At 45.5% G+C, this 16,367-nt stretch overlaps 1 protein-coding gene across 1 annotated transcript; it reads left to right on the forward strand.

The window, feature by feature from the left end:
* The first annotated feature begins 11,245 nt into the window (after positions 1-11,245).
* On the forward strand, positions 11,246-14,472 carry id4 (inhibitor of DNA binding 4). The gene is made up of 3 exons (XM_037454518.2): positions 11,246-11,856; positions 12,368-12,436; positions 13,076-14,472. The coding sequence occupies exons 1-2, from the start codon at positions 11,479-11,481 to the stop codon at positions 12,413-12,415; spliced, it is 426 nt and encodes a 141-aa protein (XP_037310415.1). The 5' UTR covers positions 11,246-11,478; the 3' UTR covers positions 12,416-12,436; positions 13,076-14,472.
* The last annotated feature ends 1,895 nt before the right edge of the window (positions 14,473-16,367 follow it).

A 16,367-nucleotide genomic window follows, 5' to 3' on the forward strand; every position in this document is an offset into this window, starting at 1 on the left:
GTTTTTTTAAGTTGTGGAACTAGAACTGGATTTAAAGTGTTGGTATTTTGTTTTTTTTTGTGCCCCTTATTGGTATTGCGATGGTGATAGACATTTTTTTTAAACTTAATGGATTAATGCAGCTTAAAAATGGAATCTGAGCATTTGATGGATACAACTTTCAAATGAAACTCTGGATTTTACTAACAGCACTGTTTTAGCACACTGTTTCCTGCTCCTGTCAAAAATCATTTGTGATATGAATAATGTAAAAAACCTTTTCATGATCACAACAGACCGTTCCTGTTCTGCAACTGTCTATTCTCCCAGGCTTTATTTATTATGATACAGAGGCCAAATGTCCTATAAACACAAACACACACACACACATACAATGTGACAAAACATTAAAGCGTTTCCTCTGAAAGTCATCAGAGGGAAAATACAAGTTGGGGGAATTAACTAAGAAAATGGTACAAATCGTGCAGCTCAAAATCCGGATATAGTTCAGGAGATATAGTGCTGAGAGGCCCGACTCGTGCTCTTTCATCTGCTTACCAAATGTCTGAGAACTAATGATTCTCCCATAGTTGTTAGGCTAACCTTGGAGAGACCCGAGCCACTCCATTAGCATTTGAAGGAGCTAACTATTAGCTAAGAAAGAGAGTGCTCCCATTTGAAGGCATGAGAAAGTCGGCCCGCCTTTGGTACCCAACCATCTGTGCTGGCGTCTCTCCCTGCACCGCGAACACAGCAGCCGGAGCCGCCTGCAGCGCCTCCCACTCTGAGCCCTGCCTCTGGAAATAAGCCTTTCTTACGCCACAATAAAATTAAAACATTCAGCTCCAGTGCCTCCCTCCGTCCAGATAAAGCTGTTGGGCTCAACACCAAACGGGCTATTTTCCATGACAAGTCCACGTTTTGAAAACCACTGGGTTCTTGTGTGATTATTTGTGGATGCTCTGCCAAAGCAAATGAGTGGCAATGTGGGATTTAAAACCCAGGAGATGAGGAGGGAGGCTCCACACCACATCAAACTGTCCTTCACTCACACTCTCATCTCAAGGCCGGGAAATAAAGCCGATTGTGTATAGCCTCTAATGATATTTCAGTTTTTTAATTCAAGTAAGTTGTGGCAGATGCGTGACAATTAAGTAGGTGAATTTTGAATCACTGATATGAGTTTCGATCAACCGGTTAATCAGTTAAGATCGTTTAAGAAAATAAACACCGCCCCTCGAATGCAGACTGGCTAGCCAGCGTGGCATTGGCTTGCTCGGTCCATATCCAACAACCTTCTGTCTCTGTTCCATAGACCCGTGATGCTGATCAATGTGAGATTCTTCTTGTTACTGGTTAAGTGGGTTATGAGCAAACGTTGTGTGACAGCAACACTCATCATTAAAACCTACCTGCCTTTACAGGAACAGTGTTGCTCCTCAACTTCATTTTTGTCGTAACATTACATGTTATTCAGCTGACACTTTTATCCAAAGCGACATACAGTACATTGCATTATAACCCATGCATTATATTTTTGCCTGGGGAGCAATTAGGGGTTAGGCGTCTTGCTCAGGGACACTTCGACATGGCACATGGGGCAGCCATGATTCGAACCACCAACATTGCGGCCCCCAGCGCATCACACTACTCCATGCGCCACCATCGCCCCACAAGCTTCAGCTTTAATCGTTATCTTTTTTTTACCTGTTTCCACTGCAGAGTCAGTTTTACATGTTGGATAAATCCTTATGTCACCTTGTCAATCTTGTTTTTCCAGAAATTTGATTTCTTCAGGTGATGCAGTTAGTGACACTGTGGACCCTATGGCAGCACAGCTCGGACAGGAACAGAACAAAAGCCGATTCAATTTCCAATTCTATGAATGTGAGAAAATGCAGCATTTGTGAAAACGCTAGAAACTTAAAACTTCTGGCGACCGTGATTCAAACTAGTAAGTTGTACAGTAAGTGCAGTGCAGTTGGACAGCGAGCCGGCACAGAGGGGTGAGGGGGGGGATGCTCGCAGCCTCGCCGTACGTGTGTGATCTGCCTGCGCGATTGTCATGTTAATGTGGTAATTAGCTACCACATTCTTAGCATTTTTTCTCCACAGAAACTGCGCCGCAGCTAGAGGCTGTGGGTCAGGGTCTGATTTTATAGACGGGATGCATGCTGGGCCGCGGCACCGAGAGGCAGTCAGGAGCACCAAGTCCGCCCACCTTCAGCCTCTCGGCTCTCTTGCCGCCGCAGCACTGGAAAATCCACCTGTTCCACACTCTCCCAGGGGTGGAGAGGTGGAGAGGGCACGAACACCCTGCAGCGCAAAGCACACACACACACACACACACACACAGTGTACACAAGAAACGCAGCAACAGGAGCCGCCCACACTGCGCACACTACGGGCCCGAAACACTCATTCAGCTTCTGTCGTTTCTATGCTACAACACATTCCATCACATTACAACTACACAAGTGGACCTGAACTCCCATCTTCCCACTCATCGCACACAGCTGTCAAACAAAACATATGTGTATTCTGGAGATACAATTGAGAGGTTTCTGGTGCTCCAGGTTAAAAAGTGAATCCTTCAAATGTATTCACTGATTAAATGGGGTGATGGTCTCCCATAGGGGGCTGGAATGAAGGGATGAGAAAAGGGGTGTGAACGGATGAGGAGAGGATAATGATTGAGGGATGTGGGGGTAACCTGCATGGGCCCCCTGCTCTTCTTATGTGGAGGAGGCACAACATAAAAGTGTAATGGTTACTGGTACCGGTGTACGATGGGACACAAACCCATGACTCAGACAACGATGGGGAGACTGGTAGCTTCAATCAATAGTTCATGCAAGGTCATGACCAGGAGATCCGTCAGCTGGCAAACTATCCCAGAGGGGCCGGCAGGGGATCCGTAGACCGGGGCAGGCAGGAGTCAGAACCCGGATTGTCACACATATGTCCACATCATAGTTTATTTTTCATCTTCACTGCATGTTCACTAACTCTTCTTTCATTTCAGATCCTCCCACATCGTCACCTGATTTCCTGCACCTGGTTCTCCTCGCCCTCACCTGTGGTGCCTCCCCTCGTCAGCCACTCACTATTTAAGCCCGTCACATTCTGTTGCTCACTGCCAGATTGTCTTGTGTGTCTAACTAAGTTTTCCAGCGTGTCCCTGAGTTATCCTGTTTACCTCGATCCTGACCTTGACCTTGAGCTACCCCGAGCGACCCCGACTTACCTGCTTGCCCCGTTTTGGATTTGTCTGCCTGTCTGATTGCCATCCTGGTTCTGACCCTGCCTGTCCTCGTCTGTGGATTACCTGCCTGCCCCTCTGGAATTGTTTGCTTCCTGACGGATCTCCCGGTTTTGGACCCTGCCTGAACTTTCATTAAAACCCCCCTGTCTTTCCCATCGTGTCCGAGTCGTGCGTTTGGGTTCTCACGTATCAGGGAGGCAAACAGACCCGAAAGGGAGCAGGCAGGGAATCCAGGGTCGAAAGGCAGACAAGGTCAGGACAGAGGTAAATCTAGGGAAACACTGGAAAACTTTGCAATCTGGCAGGGAACAACAGAATGGGGTTGATGAGGGTTGGTGAGGGCAAGGAGAACCAGGTCAGGGAATTGGGCTGACGATGTAGGAGGATCTGAAATGACAGCAGTGTTAGATACCATGCAGTAAAGATGAAAATACACCATGATGTGGTCAAATGTGTGACAGAAAAGTCCAAATGTTCCAAATGACAACACACACACACAACAATGCCCTGCCCTTAAGCATACCATGCTGTTTGACTCTAAATAGACCATCTTTTACTTAACGAACATTGTGCTTTATTGAAGAAGACATGAAACCAATGAGACCATAAAGACATGTTTACAATGTGCAGCCTGTGTAAACCTACAAACCTGAACACAAGGGTCACAGTACAGCAGGCCGAGAGGTTTATTCTTGTTTACAACACGGAATATATGTAATCTACAGATTTCTAAGCAAGAATGTTTTTCTGACTTTTGGATGACAGTTCAGTGGTGTGCAAAAGTAAAAGAAATATGAGAGAAGCAGGGTCCTCCAGCTCTCAAGACTCTTCTTTCTTTCTCACTTACTGCCTTACTACTTCGCCCCTTAGTCTCTCTCAATAACATTCCATTCAGTGGTCTGCAGGCGGATCATAGAGATGCAGGGTCTCTGCTGACGTCCGGGGTCGCCAACTAGAAAGGCAAGGAGCAGATGGTGGTCTTTGTCATTCCCTCCTCTTTTCAGTCGCCTGGCAAGCCTCACCACCTTTCTCCTTCTCTCTCTCTCTCTCTCTCTCTGCACCACAGCAGCATTGCGGGAGTCTGAATAGGCCCCAACCACCGCAATGCAAGCCTTGTAGGTACGGGCCTTCGCAGCCAGATGGTGAGATTATTTGGAGCAATTAATTCTTTGAGAGAGTCAGTGGGAACATGTTTGCTGCACAGATTTGCGGGGCGAGCGGATGAATACGTTGAATGACATTCTTCATGAAAGTCCCTCCAAGAAAACAAAGTTTAAAAGGGGTTGGGGTTGGGGGGGGGACTTTGGTGGGAGGTTCCTGGAAGAACAGAGAGAAAGGAGGTTTTTTCTGTCCACGAAAAGAAAAGTGCGCGTAAAAATGTAAGCGCTTTTTATGGGGACTTGCATGAGAGGCCAAGGGTCAACGGTGGAATTTCCACATTCCAGAGCGAAAAAAAACACAAAACATATTGGAGGACAAATGTTCTAGAATGACTAAACCATGTTATCTGATTAGCTGTCTAAAGCGATCAATTGACAAATCAATCAATCTGTCCATCAGTGGCTGCCTTTTAAGGTTCAACGGTCTGCTGTGCTAAGTAGGCAAGCAGCAACACGAGGGCTGTAATCTGTCCCCATGCCGCATCATAGAACTCCTTATGACCCTACAGGTCACAGGGTCGAGTCCCTCATTAACTCCTTACCGGTCTCTATTCTCTACGGAGCTAAGACATTTATTTCTCTCATCTCCCCTCCACTGTGGATTAAACATCTGTGGTGGAACAGGCTGAGTTTATCTGATTATCGTTTGGCCATTGGAGGTGTTAAATATCTGCTGTAACTTCTCATATGGTGACTGAATCAAATAAAGTTCAAACATTCAAAGAAAACTATACTTTTTTAGCACATATGGTTGTCACATTATGGTTTATTCAGAAGGTGCTGAAATTGGCAGAAATGACAGCTGTTTTCACGTGGGACTTTATCCACATATTTAATGCTGGTGTCTGTGCAATTCAGTTGAAAAGAACAACAGTTTATTGCGTGTGTTCATGGTATTGGAGGTAATTTGTTGTTGATTTTTGATAAAACGTGGATGAATACAGTTTATTAAAACCTTAATGTGAATAGTTTTAACCAATGCTAGTACTTTGTTATCAAATTAGAAGTAATTCCCTTAGGAGAGACAATTCAGATGAAGGAAAGAAAGGTTTTCAGTCCCTGGCGCTTGGACGTGAAGATTTGAAATCAAGGGCTTGAACAGATAAATCCCCCCGTTGGCTGTTGGTAAGTTGACGAACAGGTCGGATTTGCAAAAACTGGGTGAAGGATGGCAGGTGGTGGGGTGCTTAACAGCAACATGGATCATATTCATCATATTCAAAAAGAGACAGCAGCAAGATGATAGGCTCCCAATGTCATTGTTCAGTTGTGTTTTTAATATCAACGTTTGGGAATCATGAACCGTGTCCACAACTCACGGTTGCTGGTTATCGTAGTAAAGCAACATGCATTGGAGCCCCCCTGGTTTTGAGGGTGCACGGCAGTCTCAGATACGTTATAAAAGATATGACATGAGCATGGCGTATCGCTGGAGACAATCCATCAGACTAAAACGACTGAATCTGAAATGGCTAAAATAACTCAAATCAGAATGAGTGAAAGCTGCTTTCCTTTCAGCTGTCCTCTACTGGAATCCCTCATCTAAGTGGAAAAACTGTCAGATGTGACGATGGCTTTCTCAAGAGACTCTTTAGTCAGCAGAAATCATTCAACATGCAACAGGGTAGCAGCTAAGGAGAAAACCCAAAACATACATTTGTCTTTAGTGTTCTTGCCGTTTATCAGGGCCTCATCTGGTCTAGGAGTTGTTCCTGTTTTCATCAACCTGTAACCCTCTCACACTTTCACTTCACAGAAGTTAACTGCAACATGTTGGTCCCCTTAAAATGTGTTTCTGAGTATTTCTGTCACATTTAGTTACAAAAAACACACCAGAAAACTAAGATAGTCAAAAACAAACTACAACCGTCTCTTTTACACAGTCTATGGGCCCTCGCTTAAAACACATGACTTCAACCTGCTCGTCGCTATAGAAAGGGTGGAGAGGAAAGTCATGTGATAAGTGAGGTATTCAGTAAAGGAAGGAGAAGGATGGGTCAGAAAACACACGATGTGAACCCATGAAAACCTGTGTAAAGTCAACGTTGACTTATTGTTGTATTATAATTAAAGTTGTAAATTGTTAGTGTAGGTTCCTCATCTTACTTCTCTGTTGCAACGGCTCAGATATTTACTTTATTCTGCAGAGTACTTCAACGGTTAATACAATATTGTTCAAAGCTTTACTTTGAAGAAGTGAGGATTTAGGTTCTGGAGACAGCAAGCAGGGCAGCAGCTGTACAACCGGATGCTACAAAGGTGCACCTGTTGTCACACACACCCACACACAGAAAGAGATCATCACAAACACACACACACACACACACATGCTCTCTGCCTGCACCCACATGGTGTTGGGTCTCTCCACAGTTTGGAGTACAAACAGGACATGGCAAATCCTAGTGAGCACCCAAAACGCCGGGTCAGGAGTGATGTGACCACGGCGGGGAAGGGCAGCAGCAGCAGCTGGGGGAGTTGTGAAAAACTCCCAGTGGTCGGTGATGAGAAAAGGCAGTGATTAATGCTTTTGGATCCGACTGAACAGCTTCTGACCTAAATGAGTGTGGCCCAGAACAGCCTCCCCCCCCCCAACCCCTTTTAGCACAGATACTATGAGAATAGATCACAGCTTCTAAACACAAACCCCACAGGTGGCGGCACGTGGTCCGCATGTTGGTGGAAAGAAATATTCAAGTAGAGTTTCCTACCAGTTTATTTTCACTCCCTTCACATTTCCATCATGTTGCCTTTTTATTTTACAGCAAAAAAGTCAAAATAAGTCCATTGAGCCGCAACTCTTTAGTTTTGTATTTAATGTGCCTTCTCAGGTGTCCTTCATGGTGCATTTCAGTGTGTTTATAGGTAGGTGTGTGTGTGTATGGATGGTTTCTCAGGTTGCACAGAGTAAACAGTGAATGCACCTGTGTAAATGACACAGAGAGAGCTGTTGTGTTTGGGAGGCCATCGGGGAATAAGGCATGTTGTGCAAACTGTGTCACCTGGAGAGAAAGAGGGGGGGGGGGGGGGGGAAGTGCAGCACCACCCGTCACAACCGCAGCAGAGCTGGCCGACGCGGACAGATCTGGGTTCAGGAGACAGGAGTTACTTTGCTACACCTGTTGAATAGTAAAAACAGTGCATGCAAATGTTGGGTATAATTTGAGGGATCAGGAACTGTTATGCAGGTGCAGAGTGTCCCGGCCCAGATCCAGCAGACAGACCCCAACTGGGCTAGCTAGCAATTTACCAGGTTTCACTGTCAGAACTGCCAGCCGTGCGTCATCTGGAGAGACTGCTCTGTCCTCCATCCAAACCACCAACAGACAACCAACCTGCGCAGCTGGGGATTCAGCTGCAGCGGCGACGGCACCCACAGGTGGGTACCGAGGACTCTAGCTGTGGGACGAGCTAACCCGTGTTTTAACAAGTGGAGGGGTCTGTGTCACAGCTATCGCCTTCAACAGAACGACCAACACAGATGCAGTTGGAGGCCCAGCAGCCACAGAGACACCATAAACTGCTCCAAAAACACACAAATCTTAAATCGTCTCCAGGTCTAGTGTTGAACTGGATCACTCGATATAAACATGTTGCTAAGGGAAGGTAGACAAGCTAACGCTAACATTTTGCTGACCTGTACACTGGGATCAAACATGTTGTCTTTGGGGCTAATTACTCAACCCCCACTTAACCTTGTGAGCTCGTAGATTTGAAATATTGTAAAGTGAATCTCGCCCCGCTCCTAAATGCCTTCAGTTATTTATTTATTTTAATTAGGGCTTCCTTTTCTATGTTTCCTGTTCACCTGGTTCTGTAAATTATTTTAATGTTCAATGAAATGTTGGATTAAATTATGATCCTCAAAAGACGTTATATAGTGTTACAATCATAACACGCTCAATAAGCTGACCTCCTGTTGTAATGCCCTGGGTGGAACTAGAGGTGTTGGGCCGCCTCCGTCACAACCACACACACAACCAGATGCGGCTTTCGTGTCCCCTGTTGAAGATTTCAAACACTACCAATGCAAAACTCTCCCCAGCCACGGCGGCTGAACGGCACACATGTGGCCGAGTCTGACTGGCGGCCTGATGCTTGTCTCTGCACGCTGTGTAGCCACAACAAACAGAGAGCTCTCACCTCTCGGGCTTATCTAGTAACGAGTCTCTAGTTACCTGGCTCCGGTCCCCAGTCAGCGCTGCCATAAACCTTCAGGGAAGTAGGGCCAGAAGGGCCACAATTAGGGAAGTTGCATGAAGTACATGCAAAGGAAGCACGAGAAAGCAAACACATGCACACAAAAAGATAATGCACACGTGTGTTTCCCTCCTTTAAATTGCAGCTCATGTTAAATTTGAGGTTGATCCATGTGTCATGGACTAGTTAGAGAATGAATACAGACTATAATAGAAATATAACAATGTTAAAGAGCGCAAAGAGTCAAAGTGCACCTTATTCCTCCACACACACACAGGTCACACTGAACTCTGTTATTCTAATCAACCAAGACAACTCGGACCAAAGGAGAAACAGGTTGGTTGCACTAACGCCTCCATGATTGGTGAAATAAGTTGCTCGTCCGGTTTAGAGACACAGGGACAAAAGTTCTTCAGGCTAGCTTGCAGGGCTTAAAGGGCCAATGTGTAACTCACTCTTTACACTAGCTTGGTTGCTCTGAACAGGTCAGTGGAGTCTCTTCGCTGTATTAGGAAAATGGTGCAAATTTTCCCGTCAAAGTTTAAATTAAACAAACAATGATCTCAGTGATTGAATTGAGCTAAAAAAAAAACGTTAGCAATGCGCCGCTGTACTTCTCCAATCGGGTGCCTTTAAACCAATGCAGAAGATGAAGGTGCAACGAGGTGACTTATCCGGAAATGATGGGAAGATGGCATTTGTCTGTTGGATTGTACTTTGAGGAGGATCACCTCATCACCATACAGATGTGATGCACTTTGCTTGAGTACTTCTATAGCGCAAACGTTGAAGTGATGTGTGAGTGACCTTCGTCATCTGCAGCATGATGCATTTACTTAGTCTGTTTCCAATTAACTTTAGAGTATCAATATTGATACACCAACTTTTGCAGATTAGTTTCTGTTTTGTTCAGGTATTTCCACATATTGCAAATTCAGCTGTAAACAATAATATGTAAATAAACCTTGTATTCCTTTCATTTCTACATAAAAAAAACACAAATTGGAAAATTGGACTTAAACCTCCTTTTTTGTTGTGGACATAAATGGTTGCTGTTTTACCTCTAGTTCTTCTCTAGTGTTTGGGTCGGGTGTTCTTAGAAGGACACTGTACCCAGGACTCAATGTATTTTAGGAAGCTAAAATTATAATGTCGATCAGAAACTTCATCAGTGATTGGCTAACTGCTTCTTAGACCCGCCCCTTTGGGACACAGCCCGAGTCCAGCAGAGACAAGCAGAGAACGTGCAGGAAAAGCATATATTAATTAAAAAAATATTACCAGCGATACAATCCACTTTAAAAAAAACACAAATATTGACTATTTGTATTTTTAATATATTTGTTTCTGTCCCTCGTGGTGGGGCCACGCCCCATTGCCCTCTACGGACAAGCGGCCGCTGTTTGTGAGTCATCAATGACAGTGTTTTACCCCTCAGACCTCGCAGTGCATTACTGGGCACAGCTGTCACTTCCCATGGCAACAAAAAAAAACGGCTGAAAAAGAGATGCAGCGAGAATGGGGAAATACACATTTAAAGTTATTTAAGCCTTTCAATATTCACGAAAAAACAAACCGTGGTGTTTCCCATAAAGTTTTGGGACATTAAACATCCAAAGTGTGTCATCGCTCAGAGTTGGACATCTGGGGCGCCTGTATGAATGCTGAATTGAAGTAGTGTAGCTTCCGTGTTGTCTTGGCAACAGGCCTGACAAGAAAGAAAGAAGGGAAGAAAGAAAGAAAGAAAGAAAGAAAGAAAGAAAGAAAGAAAGAAAGAAAGAAAGAAAGAAAGAAAAGGGGATAGCAGGGGAGAGGAGCCGTACGTGTGAAAAGAAGAGCCCTCCATGTGTAGCGCCAGGCCGTCTGCTCGGCCGGGAGACTCAAAGGGCGCCGGGGAGGGAAGGGACGCATCCCGGAGAGGTAGAGGAATGTAGGGGGCACATAATAACACACACAGCTGGAGTGAGGAGCGGTGAGGAGGCACCGCCGCCACCGAATCGGGCCGTCCTGGCTCCCCTAGAGCTGCGAGAGAACGGAATGAAAATGCCATCTGAAGTCATAACGAACATCTATTTAATCCGAGGTGATGGGAAATTGGAAGAATATGTCCATTCCATTTATTAATGCCTTAATTTATTATTAAGCGTGTATAGTTTTGATTTAATTTGTGCAGGTAAAGCGGCTACGACCAATCGGGTTTGGCCTGGGATCATCTGTCAAGGGACCAACAGGAAGGCCGTGCGTAATTACGCATCAAAGACTGCGGCGCTAAGGATGCCCACATAACGCTTATCGGCCTGACATGTCGTGCAAATATATATATATATATATATATATATTAATATATCATCGGGCACATTTCCGAAACAGACTTAATGAACGGGCTCGACGTAAGAGAAACGCGAGAACGGTATTCTTTGTGCAGCGGTGCTAATGCGCAATTGACTGCTTTCAATAGCCTCTCTCTCTCTCACACACACACACACACTCACACACACACACAGGCAGCCCACCGCAGCGAGCACAGAAGGAGACACGCCCTTTTCTCTGCTCCGTTGTTGGGTCGGTGGGCAGCGGGCTGCCGGTGATTGACCAGCTCCTCTCTCTCGATCTGTCAGCCGTCGGGCTTGGCGCCTCCCCTCTGCTCTATAAATGTAGGGAACCTATTCGTTTCCTTCACACCGAGCCTGCCGAAGTACGAGGAACTGTGCGCCTACGCGGGATGTGTTGACAAGACTACACTTCCCCCCCCCCTTCCCTTTGCTTATTTGCGGCTGTATTTACAGCACCGTTTCGTCTCTAAAAACCTTACCTGTCACCGGAGACGCGTTTGTATCCAGCTCGTTGCCCGTGTCTCCGAGCCGTCGGTTTTCTAAGATGAAGGCTGTTACTCCGGTCCACCCCCAGGACTCCTCCTCCGGCGGCAGCCCGCTCTCGCTGCACTATCTGTCGAAGGAGAGCCTGAACATCGCCCGGTGCAGGGTGGAGGAGGAGGACTTGTTCTGCCTGCAGTACGACATGAACGACTGCTACAGCCGGCTGAAGCGCCTGGTGCCCACCATCCCGCAAGATAAGAAAGTCAGCAAAGTGGAGATCCTCCAGCACGTCATAGACTACATCCTGGACCTGCAGCTGGCCCTGGAGACGCACCCGTCGCTCCACAAACAGCAGCCACAGCGGTCCGGCACCTGCCCGGCGCCGGCCTCCAACCCGAGCCGCACGCCGCTGACGCCGCTCAACGTCGATCACCACCAGGTGAGTGAAGCGTTAAACCCGCCGGAGACCGTCTCTACACCGGCTGCTCTTTTTTCGTTTTCTCACCGGGACTTTATTTTGATTTTGCTGCGCACCAGACGGCCGTTTACCGCCAGGCAAACAAAGCGCGTCGTGCCCGTTATGTGTCGTTGTCCTTTCACTGTAGGGGGGGGGGGGGGGGGGGGGGCAAATAAAAAGAATACAAATGCCACACACCTTACAGCCCAACCTTGAAAAGTCGCGCATACAAAAAAAAATACGCATTTGGTTTGATTGCGCATTTGATTGTAAGCTTTTTCGATTTGCATGATAATGACTTGCGTGTCACAGGCCCACCTCATCCCAGGGGCTGGATGAAGGAGCTCAGCCTTCAGCCCACTTCACTGCGCACAATGACGGCAATTTGTTATTCATAAGAGCGTCTTTTGTGGGAAATATAGCGCTGCTCTGCTGCGGATCATTTAGTCTTTATCCAATGACACGTTTCTCCTTCTTCTCCTTCTTTTCGTAGAGGACGTCAATAGTCAAAAAGCCGGAGGACTCTATTTTATGCCGCTGAGATACAAGTACCTCAACACTGGTAAGTTGGGTTAAATAACAAAATAACATCAGTGATTATTTGAATTCTTTTTTGTTGTTGTTTACAATCAGAAGTTTGGATAAAAAAAGAAAATCGGGGATCTCAGTGGAAAACACCGCATCCGCGGAGCCACCCCCCCCCTTAACTTAGTCATTGTATCCTATGTGAGGTGCAAATTGACAGTCTCTACAGAGTGCTGCGGGGGAGTAAAAATAATAATTGAGGAACACACGAAAATTGGCAAAGACCTCAGAGGCAGCTGTGCTTTTTGCGCAATAACTGTCACGGATGTAGCAAGAAGAGAGGGTTAAAACCTCAGCTTGCCCTCCCTCTCACACTGCTTCCTCTTTCTCTCTCACTCTCTCACTCCCTCCGGTCTGTCCGTCTCAGGCCCATTCAAGTTACTGATTTATAGCATTGAGTCTAAACTCACCTGGATAGGGCCAAAAAACCTTGTTGTGTGTGTGTGTGTGTGTGGGGGGGGGGGGGGGTGGCTGCGTGGTGGTTTGACCTGGTTTGTTTGGGGTTGTTGATCAAGCATGGCCCTCTGTTTTGTCGGTGGCGCCAGTCAGTCTGCAGTTCAGCAGCTCACCCCGTCTCCTCCCCCTCTTCCCCCCCCTTATTCACCCCCCTCCCCAGGTGTGTAGGCCGCACAGAGCCAGTCCAAAGCCAGCAAAGCTTCGCCAGGGACTCCCATCCAACTGGAGGCACCGATCACGAGGGGATTTGGAAAAAAGAATACTAATAAAACGCCGTGAGGAATTTAAAACCCCTTCCCCCCCAAAAAAAGAAATCACCAATCATTACAGCTTTTTTCCCTTTGGTTTGATTGAACATGGGAGTCAGTATGTAGACTTCTCCTAGTCTCCTCCACGCGTCACTCAAAATCGTCTCCAATTAGAGCGCAAGCACGCCGTCCCCCCGCCGCGGGGACGTGTTGTCGTTGGAAACGGGCAACGGAAACCGTCCGTGAATTGTGCTTAAAGAATAACTAAAAAGGACTCCGGTCCAAAGCTTTACTAAACTGCTAAAAATGAAAAGAAAATGGTTGTACATGTTTTTGGATATCTATTGTTTCAAATAGATGATTTGTGTTGAACAGGAGCTGTAAAATGTTTGATATTGTACAGAAAAAGGAGTTCCGATTCGAGATGATTAAGAATGTACATATATAAAGACACAAATGCTCTATTAAAGTATGGGGAAGGAAGACGTATATGCTCAAAATAGACTATTGTAATTATAAGATATTTTTTATTAAAACCTTCCTTTTTGTTTATCGTTATGTAAATATGGTGTTTTGACCTTTTGAGTCCCTTTGTGGAAGGTTATGCTCTGCAGATGATGTCCTCACATGATGATATCAGTTAGAATGACTTGCAGTGTGTTTATTGTTTGTTCTGGAATAGTTGAATATGTAGCATGTCAGGCTCACTGCGGAGACGTTGAATGTGTACTGAAGCAGCCCCCCCCCCCCCCCCCTCCCAGAGACCCGTGGTGGAATTCAACGTTCTTTTGCCCCTGCTCTCCCTTTCTCGTCAATTGTTTTGTACTCATTAACTTTGACGACTTTGACCCGCTTGGTCGCTCTGCTGAATTGTTTTTTTTTTTTTTGTATCGATTCTGTTACTTTGCACTGTTTGTAAAAAAAGAAGGGAAAAAAAAAGAAATCTTAAGCGTGACGGCACTGCCGACACCTTTTTAAAACAACACCTCTGTTACTTTTTCTGTGCAGCTCCTCCTTGAGCAGTTAATGACTGACGAGGGGGAAATCATTCAACTCTCCGCTTGTGAATCGATGAAATATGTGAACATTAACAGACTCCTTCTGGAAAACCACCAGGCGTCGGCGTCTTTAGAAGTGAAGTGACGCCGCGAAAGAGAAAGAAGCCTTTGATTTGTTATTGTGACATCGAACGCCGACTTTACCTCACCACCCTCCCGCCAGCGTGAGAGGGCCCTTGTACGTGTCCGTTGGACTGAACCTTCTCTGGCTTGTGGGGAGTTGTCGAAAACAATTAAAGTTTCCAGGAAGATTTGTGTGTCGTCTCAAGTTTTGTCTCGAGGGTGGGGCGTCTCCACTTTTGGTATTTTTGGTCCTTTTTGGTATTCAAACTGTCCGTAGATCTGAGATTGTGTGTAAGATGAGCTTCAGCGCAAATAGAAGCGACAGCTCAGAAGTCTGATTTGTGCTAAATTAAAGCAAACTGCTAATTATGACTTTCTACTTCTTGAAATTCTTGAAATAATAATAATTCTAATTAAACAGCCTGAATGGACTGAGAATCATAAGATCACCTTGTTACATCAGAATGAAGAGCATTGACCTCATTCAGGTTACATATGCTTAGTCAAGTGATCTGAGCCCTAAAGTCACCTATGAAGAGAGAAGATGAAACAGTAAACGCCGCTGCCAAGGCAGCACATGCTCAGCATTTCCAGGAAGTAGAACTCATGCGTTCTCACAGGTTGGAAGTTAGAAACACAAACCTGCAACCTAATCGTTCAAGGGAAATCCAACCGAAAAACCCTGTTCGCACTTCTGAGTGAAGCTTTATCGGGATGATGGGCGTGTGAGGAGAAACAGCTGGAGGGGTTGAACGTTTCTAAAGGTGATGAATGGTGCTTCTCAATTTCCAAATGCAAATGGTTCTGTACTGTATTCCAAACACACACACAGACGGTTATTAATGAAAGTAGTTCCCTGTGCCCTAAGCTGCAGCTTCCTCTCACAGAGCCACGCGTCACTCGGCTCGGTGTCGGGTGGAGCCGGCCTTTTGGACGGAGACGGGCCTCTATCTGCACTGGCCAATGCCGTCCTTGTGATGTTAAATGTGTGTGTGTGTCATAACAGGTTTTGAAAAAAAAAAAAGAATGAGAAAATGTGTTGCCGCGCAGGTGGCCAATTGACAGTTAGATCTTCCTGATATGATTAAAGATGTTCCGGCGCTCGGTGAGCGAGCCCAAAGCGGACCGGAGAGTTCATGAGAATGCAGCCTTTCCTGGAAATACATTCAGCGATACAATGAGATGAAACGTTACATTTCATCAAAGGTATAACTGTTAAACGGCGTTACAGTGAAAACGATTCAAACGTAGGCCCTAAACTTGAAAGGTTGTGATGGAACGACGTGTGCTCATAACTTCCAGGTATCAGTTACTTTCCACCTTTTCTCCACTGATAACAGGAAATTATAATTTAATTTGGGTTCAGGTAAAACATGTAACTATTGGACATCACCTAGAAACTTCCCCACTTTTTTGGTTTTGCTCATATGCAAATAACATATTTTCTTATCAAATATGTGCTGATTTGCATGGACTTCAACAAAACATTGAGTCAAGCCACTTTCCAAAAATGTTATTGTATTTTGTTTCAATATAACATGTCTCTTTGTGTCCCCTCCATTAATCAGAATGTATTCAACACCCATAAAAATATTTCCCCATGTTTTTAGTAGTGAATGTTGAATGAATCAGGCTACAAACAATATCTGAACCCCTCTGTAAGAACGTTCAGAATATTGAGCGGGTTTAAACGGTAAAGTTTGGTTTATGCAAGAGCTACTGAAGAGGAGGCTTCTTTTTCTGACGAAAAAAAATGACTCACTCTACATCAAGACAATTTTCTTTTTTTAATCACATGTTGTCTGAAATGGCCTGTGAGGCCTGTTCGGTGATAACCTTTGTTAAAATAGGAGAGCTATAGAAGCATGTACAAAAGCAACTGGTGCGTGAAAGCAGAATGTTTCTGCCTGTACACCTTCATAATGTACACAGCTACGTGGAAAAACCATCCGACCATCCTCTCTTACAGGCCGGTGACAGAACAACTACTTCAGCATTAATGGAGAAAACACATTTATCACCATAGTATGTCATAAACACGACACCTCCTGGCAAAGACAAATGGCATTCATCCAGCAGCCAA

The sequence above is a fragment of the Pungitius pungitius genome, chromosome 11, assembly GCF_949316345.1.
Source record: "Pungitius pungitius chromosome 11, fPunPun2.1, whole genome shotgun sequence".
Taxonomy (NCBI): domain Eukaryota; kingdom Metazoa; phylum Chordata; class Actinopteri; order Perciformes; family Gasterosteidae; genus Pungitius; species Pungitius pungitius.